Genomic DNA, 12,994 nt, shown 5'->3' with positions numbered 1-12,994 from the left:
CACCAAGGGCGACTTCAGTGTTCAAATCATACCTGACAGTTGAAGCCGAACAGGACAAATTTGAATTTGGCATCCTCGATGCTACAGTTGCTACTAAAGTCTGGCCCGAAGACTTCGTGCCAGTTCAGTAGCCTACGTGGGCAAGCTTGAGCTCAATCATAAACCCGACGAGGACTTTCCCCAAACGGGACAGGGCACCTTGTGCCAGGCATCGGCATTCCAGACGATACTTCAGCCCCCAAGACACGCAGCTGTCTCGTCTTGGCATCAACTCCCAGGAACTGCCGATCAGTCGCCCAGTGTGTCCAGTAATAAAATGAGCAACAACAACGTCAACAAGGATGGTCAAGTGCGGCAGCAGCGGCACACAACCACCAGAAGGCACCGTCAACTGATGGCCCAACAGATTCAGCGTCGCACCATCAGCGAAGCCAAAGGAGTCCTTTATCGATTTTCCTCTAAAGGACAATGGAATGAAAACCGCTTGAGGTCCAAGAAGTTCGCTGGGCACTTCAAATAAGCTCAGCTCTTCTACAACTCGCTATTCGAGCCTGAGAAGCAGTACGTCGCATTTGCTCTATCCTTCGAACCTGATCACTGCGAAGATCCGGTCATGTACGAACGCATGTCTCAGCGGCTCGCTGACATTGATCTGGATCTCGCAAAGCAAGCGGCCGAACTCGAGTCTCGTTGGTGCAAAGATCCCAGCAAAAGCAAGGCCGACCGAACCACGGCAAGAACGCCAAGGGCCTTGACCCAACCGAGTCTCCTGGAGAACGCCCACCATCGAGGCGATCATCATCGCCGATTGTGACGATAAAACTGCCTACAACGGCATCGTTGTTGACACCGCTGCCGAAGTGCAACCAACGTTATTCCAAGAATCTATCAACTTGAACTTTCTTTTAGGTGGTATCGCACCATGGGAATTTCGAGCGTTATTTCAAAGGTCTCTAACATAACAGATGTTGGCATACTGATCAGATCCTACAGGGAATATGCTACGAATGCACAATGCACATGAACTTCTAAACCCTGCTTCCCACCTAACCTTTCTCGTTGCAGATCGTTCTTCACGACTAGGTTTTATACGACACCACTGAAACGGGTGGGGCTCAAAGCTTCAGCTGAAGAAACACGACACGACATTGTAGACGGACCTGCGAGAAGATCATAGCGGATCTACGGAGCCTTAAAAACGAGTAGGCGGGAAGGAAGCACTACTGAGCGGCTTGGCAAATGCATATGACACCCTGTACCGAAACGGGTAGCACTTAACGACACGACACGACATTGCTGTTGTAAAGAAAAGTTTCCTTCGTCATTGCCTCGAAACGGGGCACGACATATGCATTCGACCAAATAGGTAAGATGTCAGACTACCATACAAGGTACATACATACAGTACAATGCTTTGCTTTTATCATCCTCCGCGACTCGCAGCGCTCATACACAAAAAACAAAATTGAAACGCAAAGACCGTTCTGGCCCTGACTATGCAGCTTCCCCTGCGCAACCTTCCCCAACGACATGAAACACTATCCCATAGAAAACCCTCGTGGACGCTTGCGATTGCCATTCCGGCTGATGAATAGACAAGGTTTGGGTGGCTTGGCCCGTCAAGTGAGATGTGTAGAGATTCTTTTAACTACTACTCTTGCGGCTTGTCGACGTTGGAAAGAAATTTTAGTCTTTCGCTAGATGTGCTGGATTGGCTGCCTGATCGTGTTGACTTGTTGACTGCTTCGATGGTCTCTGGTGGTGATGGAGATCTTTGCGAGGAGGAGGATGTTGGAGATGCTGGCTCTGCCCAGAGAGGGCCGGTGACGGGACCCAGGCTGAGGTATCTGGACTCTCTTCTTGGTGCAGACATTGTAGCTAGCTTGTGTCTGAGTTGCTCAAGTGGATGGTGGCGGTTGAAGGAGAAGGCTTGGCGCGATGTTGATAGCTTTTCTGGACTTTTGTTTCGGACTGGAAGTTGACCTAAAGACAGAGGACTAGGGCACCTACCTAGGCATTCTTTATACAGCTATCGTGATGCTGTATTCGATGAATGATCCAGCACGCAAGTGAAAGGTAGCGAGCGACTCGCTGTCGATCGTAGTCTGGCGATAGTGGCCTATAGTCACGATCGCAGGCCTATGAGACGATAAAGTCGACCTCCATTCGAAAGCCATCCGTCTGTCCAGGCGAGCTTGAACGAAAAGCATTCGGAGGCAGTAGCGGGAATAAAAACATCGTGGCCAATGCAGTGCTGCGATTCGACCGGCTAGCGCGCTTGTCCTCGGCATACAGCCAGCTGGCTGATTTTGCGGAGAACCCATGTCGATTCTGGGATGTCGCTACAGCTTTCGTGATAGTAGAATAGACACAGGAGCGTGACGTCTTTTCTGGATGTAGAGGATGACGCGCACACGCGCAGTCTGGGCAATTCGCAACCCGACAGTCGTCACAGTTATGACAACGTGATGTGTGTCGGCAGACTCCACGCAGAGTTGCGGACACTTTGAATTCGAGATCGGCATTTCTGGCGATATGACTGTGTATTAGTGGGCGCCGCACTGGACTGGAGTGACAGCTAAGATTGAACTGTCGTGTGCGTAGTTAATGGTGCAATGAGAAGAATAATCGAAGAGTACCTAGGCAGAATTGGCGTTTGTGTCGATCGTCAAGGGAGGAAGAGACTTGGGAAAGATACTTGCGCGTTCTTTCCTCGAAAAAGTCTTGGCATCGCAGGGCGTCGGTGAAAGCGGTGTGGTCATGGTGCTGCGCTCCACGAAGAACCCCGTCCATGGTGTCTCGGAAGTCATTCAGGCGCACGCCGAATCCAGGTGATGCTTTCAAGCGTGTGTCGGGCCCGATTCATTCATGCAGACGTGCCGACTTCTGATCTGCGCGGGAGTGGCGAAGAGAGAGTTCTGATGAGGCTTGTTCTTAGTCATATTGGCAGCGTTCGGAAGAGACTTTGCGTTGCTGCGCTTGGCTTGGACGGAGGCCGGAGCCTATGGCGGAAGCATTGTCTTTGAGGTGTGTCGCAAGCAGCATGGAAGCGAGAGCGGAAAGCTGCAGCAGCATTGTGCGGTTGTGCGGTGGTTGAGATATCATGATTCTGCCTCTGTTTGTCCTGGCGCGGCTTGTGTGGTGCGGAGAATATTCATGCTGGCTCTGAGGCTACACTCAGCCTTGCGGTGCGTCATCTGGATGGAATGCGGTGCGCCCATGCTGTCAAGTTCATTGCCGGCGCACCGCATAGCCGAGCGCGCGGGTGTTGGCGTTGGCGTTGGCGGCGGTGTGTGCGTTCGCTCTCGAAGCGCTCTGCCAGCCAGCGAGTTGCCGTCTAGACCCGCAATCCTGAGCTTCGTGTCAACAGTAAGGGGCGGAGTGGTCGAGTGTGAAAGGGCATCGGTGGCATGAAGGCAAGGCCGGCAGTGGAAATGGGCAAACCTTGAGAAAAACAAACGCATCGAAATCGCTGCCAGTGCGTCGGCCTGCCGCTGCCGCTTGGCGAGCCACTTCGCACCCGACTCTACTCTGCCTCCCAGCGTCCAGTGCTGCCAGACGGCCAGCGGCGTTGATGAGACCACAACCTCAGGCAGCGGGCTGCGTCGTCGTCGGCTGGGATGGCGCTCTTTCGTCTTGCCTTTCATCAGTACGTATGTGTACACATGTATCAACTGCCCTGCCCAATCGCCATTGTGGCGCTGCAGGCCACGCATTGGCCCTGGGAGGCCTGCAATCACATGAACTCCGCGCAGGCTCCATCGTTCGTTGGATGAGGGGCCTCGATCAAGCTTCACTGCACTCGCCAGGATGGGCCCTGTGGTACTGCGACCGCTACGGCGACGGCGACCACAACTCGACCGGCATTAGCCCTGGGCCTCAACGTGGGACGCAGATAGCGTCGCCGGGGATGCGGGCCCGCAGAGTGGCTTTCGCTCGTAGCCAGATGCCCGTGGATGCAAAGAGAGAGCGTTGAAAAGACACAAGATGGATCACTGCAGAATGGACATGCCTGCACCGCGTGGCAGCTTGACACCTGCTCCTTGCTTCGCTCAGCATACCAGCGGACTGCGGCGGTTATCTGCCATGAAAGCATCCCCATCCCATAACCCAGCAGAGCTCGTCGTACTACAGATGGTGTGGTGATGGAATTTGTTTGCGCCCCGACTCAGTATAAAGCATTACCCATCTCCCTGGCCTTGACCTCAGGCTTTACTCGACGATTCGAAATATATATATCGACCGCTGAGCAGGTGCACTCCATCATCACTCACCTTTCTCGACGAGTTCACGGACCGCCGCCCTCGCCGATTGCACGGTACTGTACGCTGTTTCCAGACCATCAGCGTCCTCGTCGACTCGGCCTTTTGCTAACGTCTGGCGCCATTTTCAGGCCGTCTCGATTCCCACGCACCACCATGTGTACTCAAGTCACCCACGAGTACACAGTTTGCAAGCACAAGACTGTCGAGAGGATTCCTTGCGCGGCCTCGAGAAGGGGGCCCTGCGGCGTGCTCAGTCCGAGAACCGTTGTACATCATTCGAAATGCACCAAGTGTTCTGGTGGTTAACACGTAAGTGGGCATTGGAAAGGCGGGGGGCATATGCGTGCGTTCATGTTGGCTTACTAGATCAGGTCTCCCGTTCATTCGTTATACTGGCTTCCGACAGGACAGGACAGGACAGGACAGCGCATTGTCGATGTCTTGGGGTTTTGTCGCTTGTGGCAGGGAGATGCGGTACCTTCTGCGCAACGATCTGAACGGCAGGGGACCTGGCGCTGCGGTTGGGAAGAATGACGCCGTCTCACGACTCCCTTGATACGGGGCGGCATATCATAACGCGATCATATCACGCTGTACACTATCACGACTGAACGACAGCTGGTAACGACCGAATGCTATTGATACTACGGACTGTCGTGGCGCAAGCGATGTTTTGGTAATACCGGAGTCGTACGATGTCGTACAGAGCCACTGCGGAGCTGTGTAGCGGTCTCTGTCTGGGATGATGAATCCATGAGTGCCGGACGTGCCGGCTAGTATCACAGGACCACTTCACTTGCGTGAAAATGTTGGCTTTGCGCCAGCTTGCACGCGGCAGTGCCTCCGAGGCCAGTAACGGAATGTGAGAAATCGTATGTTGACGAGTGCGTCGGGCATGCGCATTCACAGACAGGCTCATGCGGCCAACGGATGTGCGATGCGGGCAGCCGTCGTGCGATCCCGTTTGCTGCACATGATTCGCCCGCGGCAGGAAGTCGTCAAGGTTCTGCACGTCACAATCCTGGTCGGGTTGTTTGTCAGCGACTCTTGAACTCATGAACAAGAGACGTGGGGCATTTGGCTCAGGACTTCCTGGAGCGGCAGCAGGGCCTCCCATGGTGCCGTCAGATTAGAGTAGTCAGTAGGCAGTAGTAGTCAGCAGGCGGTAAACGGTCTGTCTGCGGTGAGCACTGGGCCCTGGCCAATCGTCGCAGTTCACGCCGATGCTGCTCGATAGCTCCGACGGATTCGTGTCCTTGTCTATGCGCCCTGGACAGCCAGTATTGAGTGTCGTGGTGGTATAGCAAAGTTGACCAGCCCTGGTGCTATTTCCGACGTCAAACGGCCCCGTGTTATAACCGAGTCATAGCATCAGAAGTCAACGCTGCGGAGAAATTGTAAAGACAGCACGGGATGAGTAAGGTTTCGTTTGTCAAGGCGCCGCGCCGCGGGACCCGCTCTGATGCTTGGCATTCACTCATCGTCAGCTGCTTCTTCCCTGTCGTCACGAACAAGAACGACGACATATCGCGGATCGCATCGGACGGCGGATCATCAACATCCTACGAGCTTCCAAATTCGGATCAGATGTCGGTAGACGTCAACTGGGAAGCGCTCACTGGAGGCGACGACGGCGCTGCCCTGGCCGAGACCATACGACAATTCGTCCACGAGCGTTTTCAATCCATCTCACTGCCCAATTTGATCAGATCGGTCTCGGTGCACGCCTTTGAATTCGGCAAAATAGCTCCTGAAATCACTCTCAAGGATATTGGCGATCCCTTGCCCGACTTTTACGAGAGCGAGGGAGAAGATTCTGTAGACGACCCTGTAGATGCTGCCACTACTGCAGACAGCGTTCCAGAACATCATCCTACAAGCACGCGGCACCCCAGCGACGCAGATGGCTCGCGTCGTCGGTCGCAGCTGAATATCCTGCATCCATCGGGCACGCACAATCTCACACAAGGTACGACGCCAGGCATTCTGGGGCATACATCCAATCTAGGCTATTTTCACCTGCCATTGTCAGCTGGCTTGCCCGGTACGCACACTCCTTTGGCTGCCGTCGCCGGCGCTCACTTCCAACACGGTCAAATGCCTCCCCACGGCGCGCATCACCATGCAGATTCGCCCAGCTCCGTCTCGCCATCCTCCACAGCCACTCCAGTATCCTCGCAAGACCATGCATACTTTAGTCAACGACCAGGCTCAGCTGTTGCTGATGATCTTGACATGCCTTCCAATTCTTTGCAACATGATCACCCAGAGAGAAGTCCAGATGATCTACAAGTTGTTTTCCATGCAACATATGCAGGTGATGTCAAGCTCTCTCTTACAGCCGACGTATTTCTGGACTATCCCATGCCCAGCTTTGTTGGAATTCCTCTGAAATTGAAGATCACTGGGCTCACGTTCAACGGCGTCGGGATCCTGGCCTGCATCAAGAAACGTGCGAATCTTTGCTTTCTAGGTCCGGAAGACGCTGAGGCACTTGTTGGTGGCGAACCGATTCTCGATCCACTGGATGCCAAGACGGAACATGAGTCGAGTCACGATATGCATTCAGGCAAGGTCGGGGCTCTGCTAGAAGCCATCAAGATTGAAAGCGAGATGGGCGAAACCGAGAGTGGAAAACAAGTCCTCAAAAATGTCGGCAAGATCGAAAAATTCATTCTCGAGCAAGTTCAGCGCATCTTCGAGGATGAATTCGTCTATCCGAGCTTCTGGACATTCCTGGTCTGAGGCACACTATTAGTCACAGTCATTCTTCGCCATTAAGGGTCTTCTGGATTTACAGAAGTACGACCAGCAGAAACCTGTATGTTGAACGGCACTTGCATGCAAATAAGCGAGGCGTACGAAAAGTCCGACCTTGCCTGTGCGCATCACAGAATAAATTGTGGCCTTGCTTCCGCGGTACGGTTACGCGGCCCGTTGGCGACTTGCAGCTGTCAAAATCTGCCGTGTTACAAGGGATGCAGGCTTGTGTTTCCTCGCACAAACAGCAGTCTGCAGTCGCACTTCACCTGCACACGGCCGCTGTCAACAAAAGCGCGTAGCCGTACGTCTTACTAGGTGGCGTGAGATTTCGTACCACACGACTCGACAAGCTGTGCTTCTGCTAGTGTTGTGGGTTTACAGCCCCTGAGAAATGGAGGTTGTGTACATCGTATATTATACTGGTGTACACCCATGGATACACATCGGGTATACCCGAATACCAGGATATCCGAGCAATATTAAGCAGCTTGGCGGGTTGTAGGCGGGATATCAGCGTATCCGATAACTCCGCCTTGTATATACACAACGAGCTCGCCTAAAAGGGTCGTATACATAGTGTATTACAGAGCGTGTACACCATCCACAGGTTGGTGGACCCCATCACTAGCTTCTGCAGCGAGCTTCACAGGCTTGACTTATGGAGCGTGACCGAAATTGTAATGCAGCTCATCAAGCAACTTTTGATGACTTTGATACTACAAAACATCGGTCGTGGCGAAAGAGCGCAGTGAGCCGACTGTCTTGGAATACCTCATCTTGCCCCTAAGCCAGACATTTGTCGAATCGCAGGCACGCCTCTCGCTGGATCGTTCTGTCGGCATCGCTGATTTGTCTGATGATGAGCATACGCTCTTTCCGCGGAATCTGACTTCAGAATTTCACACGCACGTGAAGATCCAAGGAATGCTTACGAGTCGCATTTACCGCACTCTCGGGCCCATGACAACGAAAACGGGGGCCGGAGCGCTATGTACAAGGTCTTGTCGAGATCGTGTGCCCGCAGGCTCTAGCCCCGCGAGCATCGCCGCCAAGATGTTGGCAAACTTGTGCAGATCATGTCAGCAACCTATTTGCATCTTCCAGCATGAAACAAGGGCTGTGAAGAGCTGTATGGATATCGTTGGACGAGAATAGAATCCCCCTCTATCTTAAATACTAAAAAAATCTCCTTTTTTTTCTCTTCTATATAAATATACGTAAAGTATATATAACTATACTCGCTTAGAGTAGCCTTATATTATATCCCTTTATAGATTATACCGGTTGTACTTAGCGAACTTAAACAAATATAGAGTAGAAAAGGTAGTTAATTATATATATAGACAGAATTTATATAGGCGTATAGGTAAAACTAGGGCAACTTATATATACGCTCTTATTCGCCTAGTTTTTAAAGGGACTGCGAGAGCGAGGTCGGTTTCTTTAGAATATCGCCTTTAACTTGTAATAAAGTTAGTTATCGATATCGATGTGTTTGGTCAGTTGGTCTAGATTCGGCGGGAACAGTTTTCCAGACCGGCAGGTCGGCCTTTGGGACGTAGGTAAGGCGAGTTGGTATGTGAAAATTTTTGGTCCTGGTTTTCTTCTTCTCCCCTGCGTGTTCGTTGGGAAAATTCGAGAAAGATTTGAAGGCGAGATGGATGGGCTGCGTGTAATTACGTCCCTTCTCACGAAGTAGAATGTGCGTGCATAGAAGTATAGACAGACAGTATCCTATATTCTGCTCCAAAATTCCTGATAATCACCCATCATCTGTCCGTCTGCTCATCCATATACTTTCACTCTATCTATCTACCAGCTCGAATCCCCTCCTCCTCCTCCTCCATCTTCAAAGCCGATTCCTCCGACACCGATTACAAGCCTGAAGATAACAATGTCGACATTCGAAAATATACTGTCTCAACACATGTCGACATTCCTCGCACTGATGTGGACCTCTTACCCATCGCCACTTGTCATGGGTACACGCGTGGTTTTCTCGTAAAAATTCAATTGCGTTAGCGATTCGCTCGTTGCGTGCTACAACATAAAAGGGCGTGGCTGAGAGTGTGTGTAAAGTTGGCGGCGCATTTGGGGTGGGATTGCCATCTTGCCAACGATTGTGCTGCCGCTCTGAGTGGTCTGAGAAATCGGATTCCCGTTTTGATGCCGGACTGGGTTCTCGGGGTCGAGTTGTGGGAGCTGCCATGGGGGCTATGACCGATCTGGATGGTGATCGGTGTCGAGCTTCAGGCTGATCGTGTTCGATGCGAGGTGGTCTGAAGAGGCGACGATTCGGGTTGCGGTCCACGATCTCGGTTGTGCGCTCTAGCAGGCGTCGCTCTTCCCATCGCGGGCAGCCACATGTCCGCCAGGGTGCTGCACACACGTAGCAGAAGTTTGCACCGCATCGACATCTGTTGGTGGGTCAGTGAACGAGATTTGCAAGATTTCCCATGACACTGACGTGATGTGATTGCAGCCTGTGTTGAGCTCCACGATAGCTTTGCACGTAGGGCACCTCTGCCACTGCTGCTGTTCTGTTGTCTCGAGCAATTGCTGCAAAGCTTCATAAATCTTCCCGGTACATCTGCATGGCCACTTGAGAGTCGGTGACAGTGCCCTCACGCTGCTTTCCCTCGTCGCCCGACGCTAATTCCCGACTGTCTTCTCGCTGGGCGTGCACGATAGCGCTCAGCGTGAGTGGATCGACAACCATGAATGCACCTTGCCACTGCATTGCCCTGATGCGATGTTGCAGCAGTGTGTAAATTCATCAAGGCGATTAAGAAATGTATGGGCGTGTCTTCTACCTCCTTCCCACGCTCTTCGTGGTGACTTCTTCCGCTACATATGCACCTTCCACGCTCTACCTCTCTGATCTCCATCGAAAGGAGCAGTAAGCAGGCACATCGGTTAAAAATGCGATGGTGGAAGGTGCGTGCTGTGCCTGCCTCTACCACTAGTCCTTGTCTGCGTTCATGTTGTTTCAAGAAGCAAAACTCACAGCTCTGTTTATGAATCGGAGCCAGCCTCGGTTTGCCTATTCAAGGCCGCCCTAACTCGTAAGACGAGTAAGCGGCGATATGCCACCAGACGCAGGGCGAGAACTCTACTCTCCCTCCACTTCGCCCAATTCCGCATCTTTCTCCAACCTCTCGAATTTCTTCAGACTCGCTTCATCGAAGATCGTCTCCTGATCACCAAGAATCGGAGGTCTTCCATGACTGACAACCGGCCCAACCATCTCAATCCAATCTCTTCGCTTCTGCATAAGAGCGCGAACACCATCGGATACGCCTCTGCCGGCAGGCGCTGAAGCCACGCCTTTCTGTCCAGGTCTTGAACTGTGACCGCCGCCTTTCTTCTGATTTGGTTTCGCCAAGCTTCGGTTCCGCTTAAGATATGCCGCGTTGACTTGGTTGTCCAGATCATCTGCGATATTGGCGTACTCCTGCATCGCCATGCGCTCTTCGGTGAGTTCCAATACCCGTGCTTTCCTGATGTTATTCAAGCGAGAGACGCGTCGTAATTCGTGCTGCAGCGTTCGCAGCCGAGCGGAGACCTCGTCGTCTTCGCGCGCGTCGAAGTTGGTGCTTTCGTTTGGTCCGATCATGCCGAGAAATCTGAGCTCTGCAAGCGCTCGATTCTCTAGACTGTCGTAATCGAGTGATGGTAAATTGGGCGGTCGTGGAGCATCTGGTGGCAAGCACGTCACAGGCTTCTGTTCATCGGTGTTGCCATTCGTGAGAGCGGTCGCAGCGTCATCGTCGCCGTTCACCATGGATGTGTCGCCATTTGCGTCCTCAGCATCGTCCTTCTTAGCACCATTTGGAGCTGGACGGATGAGAGAGTTTAGTCGACTCATAATGGGACCCATGCTGATTGTATCTTGATCCGCAATGTCATCCTCCATGTCTTCCATGCTGCCCCTGGCTTCATTGGGATTGTTCACGTGTCGTTTGGCTGGCTCCAACCCAGTGATTCCATCCTCCGCTTGCCAAACCTCCTTGTAGTCTTTGGCGCCTCGCTGTGGAAGGATATATGGCATATGCCGATCCCCTCGCTCTTTCAAGAAGGCCACATCCTCTTCGGTGAAAGCTCGAATGTACGGCTCAATATATGATTGAAAAGTAGACACGTTCACCTGGTTAGCAGGCTTCGCGTTGCTGAAGTCGTTATCAGGAGGATCGCCAGCTGTGAGGTGACGCAGATCGCTCTCGGGCCACTGGATTACCTGAAGGATTTGGCGCTTCTCTTCCTCGTCGGCGGCTTGGTTGATGTCGCGAATGTCGTAGATGATCGGGTCTTCGGCGGCGGTGGGGTCTTTACCGTATATGCGCTCGTAGAGCGGCGCGGTCTGCGGAGGGTCGTGCTGAGTGGCGTCTGAGTCGGCAGGCGAGTCGGCGGTATCCATGAGATCGGGCAGCACGGTACCTGGCGGGACTGGCGGTGATGGTGGAGCAGCAGCGCCTTGATAGACGCCGACGCCGTCCTGTCGAGCCAGACCGTGTGCGCCAACCCTGGGCAAAGCGTCACTCTTCATCTTTCTCTCCCTCTCGTCGTCCAGCTCCATTTCGTCGTGACTGCGCTTCTTATGCGGCGTTCCTTTGCCCTTCTTGCCTGCTTCCTGCTCTCTCTTGACTCTTGCGCTTTCTGCAGCAGCGCGCGCGGCTTCCTGTTCTCGCTCCTCTTGCATGCGCTCCTTCCGACGTTGGACGAGTTGTCGCATGGAACGGTCGCATACTTCGCCCCGCTTGCTCATGAAGCGATTTACAGTGTCACGGATGGTGTGATGCAATTTGTGGAGCTCGCGCGCACTGGGCGGGTCGCCAGGCTTCGAGGAAGATGCAAGGCTTTTCTCTATTTGGGCTTCTATGCTCAGTTCTTGTGAGATGAGGGCGGCCGTCGAGGTCCGCAGATATGGAGTCTCTTTCGCCATGCTGGTGCTCGGGGCGGTAGTGGTCGAGGGCGTTGCGGTGAGAGGGGTGGGAGGCGATGCATCTGTGAGGGCAGATACGGGTGTCGAGTGGCGCGAGACGGAGCGTCTGTCTGCGTTGTTCTTTGCGCCGCTTTTGCCCTGCGAGCCTTTCTTCGCTGCGGGAGCCATGCTGGCGGGTTACGCGTTACAGCACACAAAGGCTGAGGTCACGTTTGTGTTTCGTACAAGAGTGCCGGCGAATCTGGTGGGCAGCTGGCTGACTCTTTCTTGCGCATGCCGAGTCGTACAAGAGGAGTATCAAGCAGCAGGAGTCGAGCAAGTCATTCGGCGCGGTGAGTCGAGAGAGCATTCATCAAGCACTACATGGATGCGCTGTGGTTTACGCGATGCTCGACTGAGGCGGAGAAAGCGTGCACCGTGCCGTGCCGCCAAGCTCTAGGTAGAGGACAAGGCATGGCATGGCACAGATATAGACCGAGTTGCCGAACACATGCACCGGGGCATGTCTCGTGTCTCGCAATATCCGTGTTTGAAGACATCAATAAATAATAGCAACAGCGATTGGGCATGAAACAGGTGAGCATGACCCGGGCTCATCACTGTCTGCGATGCTATACCGCCACAGTACATGCATTTGAGCGAGCCGCTGTGTTGGAGTTTAGAATACCTGGGCAGAGGCGGCGATACCAAGCTTTTACCAAGACTACCAAGGCCCGTAGCAGTGTTTAAGGCGCGGTGGTGCGATAGACCTACTGCCACCGCCCCAGATGTTCGTGGCGGCGAGCGGGCGACTACACGTGCTCACTGCTGCTGTCTTGTGTCTGTATTCGTGCTTTGTCCTCCCGCCCATCTGGAATCTTGGGCACTGCGCATCGGCCGGCCGGTTCTTGGTGACGCCGACGACGCTCCCGCAAGAAGGTTCGCGTGCTCGCCTAGGAACGGACGCCAGCGCCGTGCTAGTGGCACTCCACTGCCCACTGCCAACTGCTCCGCGACTACTACTGTGTCAGCTCCGCGCGCGCAG

General features: G+C 53.4%; 5 protein-coding genes across 5 annotated transcripts; 1 reads left to right on the top strand and 4 right to left on the bottom strand.

Annotated features, from left to right (window-relative positions):
* Window positions 1-1,315: 1,315 nt before the first annotated feature.
* MYCFIDRAFT_211122 (uncharacterized protein) lies at window positions 1,316-1,979 on the bottom strand. The gene has a single exon (XM_007927943.1). The coding sequence runs from the start codon at window positions 1,871-1,873 to the stop codon at window positions 1,652-1,654; it is 222 nt and encodes a 73-aa protein (XP_007926134.1). The 5' UTR covers window positions 1,874-1,979; the 3' UTR covers window positions 1,316-1,651.
* Window positions 1,980-5,646: 3,667 nt separating this feature from the next.
* MYCFIDRAFT_164040 (uncharacterized protein) lies at window positions 5,647-7,613 on the top strand. The gene has a single exon (XM_007927942.1). It carries the CDS (start codon window positions 5,679-5,681, stop codon window positions 7,008-7,010), a length of 1,332 nt encoding a protein of 443 aa, XP_007926133.1. The 5' UTR covers window positions 5,647-5,678; the 3' UTR covers window positions 7,011-7,613.
* A 1,089-nt stretch (window positions 7,614-8,702) lies between these two features.
* MYCFIDRAFT_203357 (uncharacterized protein) lies at window positions 8,703-9,773 on the bottom strand. The gene is made up of 2 exons (XM_007927941.1): window positions 9,496-9,773; window positions 8,703-9,445 (listed from the first exon to the last, which is right to left on the bottom strand). Exon 2 carries the CDS (start codon window positions 9,235-9,237, stop codon window positions 8,878-8,880), a length of 360 nt encoding a protein of 119 aa, XP_007926132.1. The 5' UTR covers window positions 9,238-9,445; window positions 9,496-9,773; the 3' UTR covers window positions 8,703-8,877.
* On the bottom strand, window positions 8,704-9,773 carry MYCFIDRAFT_182595 (uncharacterized protein). The gene is made up of 2 exons (XM_007927940.1): window positions 9,496-9,773; window positions 8,704-9,445 (listed from the first exon to the last, which is right to left on the bottom strand). The coding sequence occupies exon 1, from the start codon at window positions 9,766-9,768 to the stop codon at window positions 9,598-9,600; it is 171 nt and encodes a 56-aa protein (XP_007926131.1). The 5' UTR covers window positions 9,769-9,773; the 3' UTR covers window positions 8,704-9,445; window positions 9,496-9,597.
* A 33-nt stretch (window positions 9,774-9,806) lies between these two features.
* MYCFIDRAFT_87625 (uncharacterized protein) lies at window positions 9,807-12,337 on the bottom strand. The gene has a single exon (XM_007927939.1). The coding sequence runs from the start codon at window positions 12,136-12,138 to the stop codon at window positions 10,141-10,143; it is 1,998 nt and encodes a 665-aa protein (XP_007926130.1). The 5' UTR covers window positions 12,139-12,337; the 3' UTR covers window positions 9,807-10,140.
* Between the last annotated feature and the right edge of the window lie 657 nt (window positions 12,338-12,994).

The sequence above is a fragment of the Pseudocercospora fijiensis genome (assembly GCF_000340215.1).
Source record: "Pseudocercospora fijiensis CIRAD86 unplaced genomic scaffold MYCFIscaffold_4, whole genome shotgun sequence".
Taxonomy (NCBI): domain Eukaryota; kingdom Fungi; phylum Ascomycota; class Dothideomycetes; order Mycosphaerellales; family Mycosphaerellaceae; genus Pseudocercospora; species Pseudocercospora fijiensis.
This window is presented reverse-complemented; position numbering and strand designations above follow the sequence as displayed.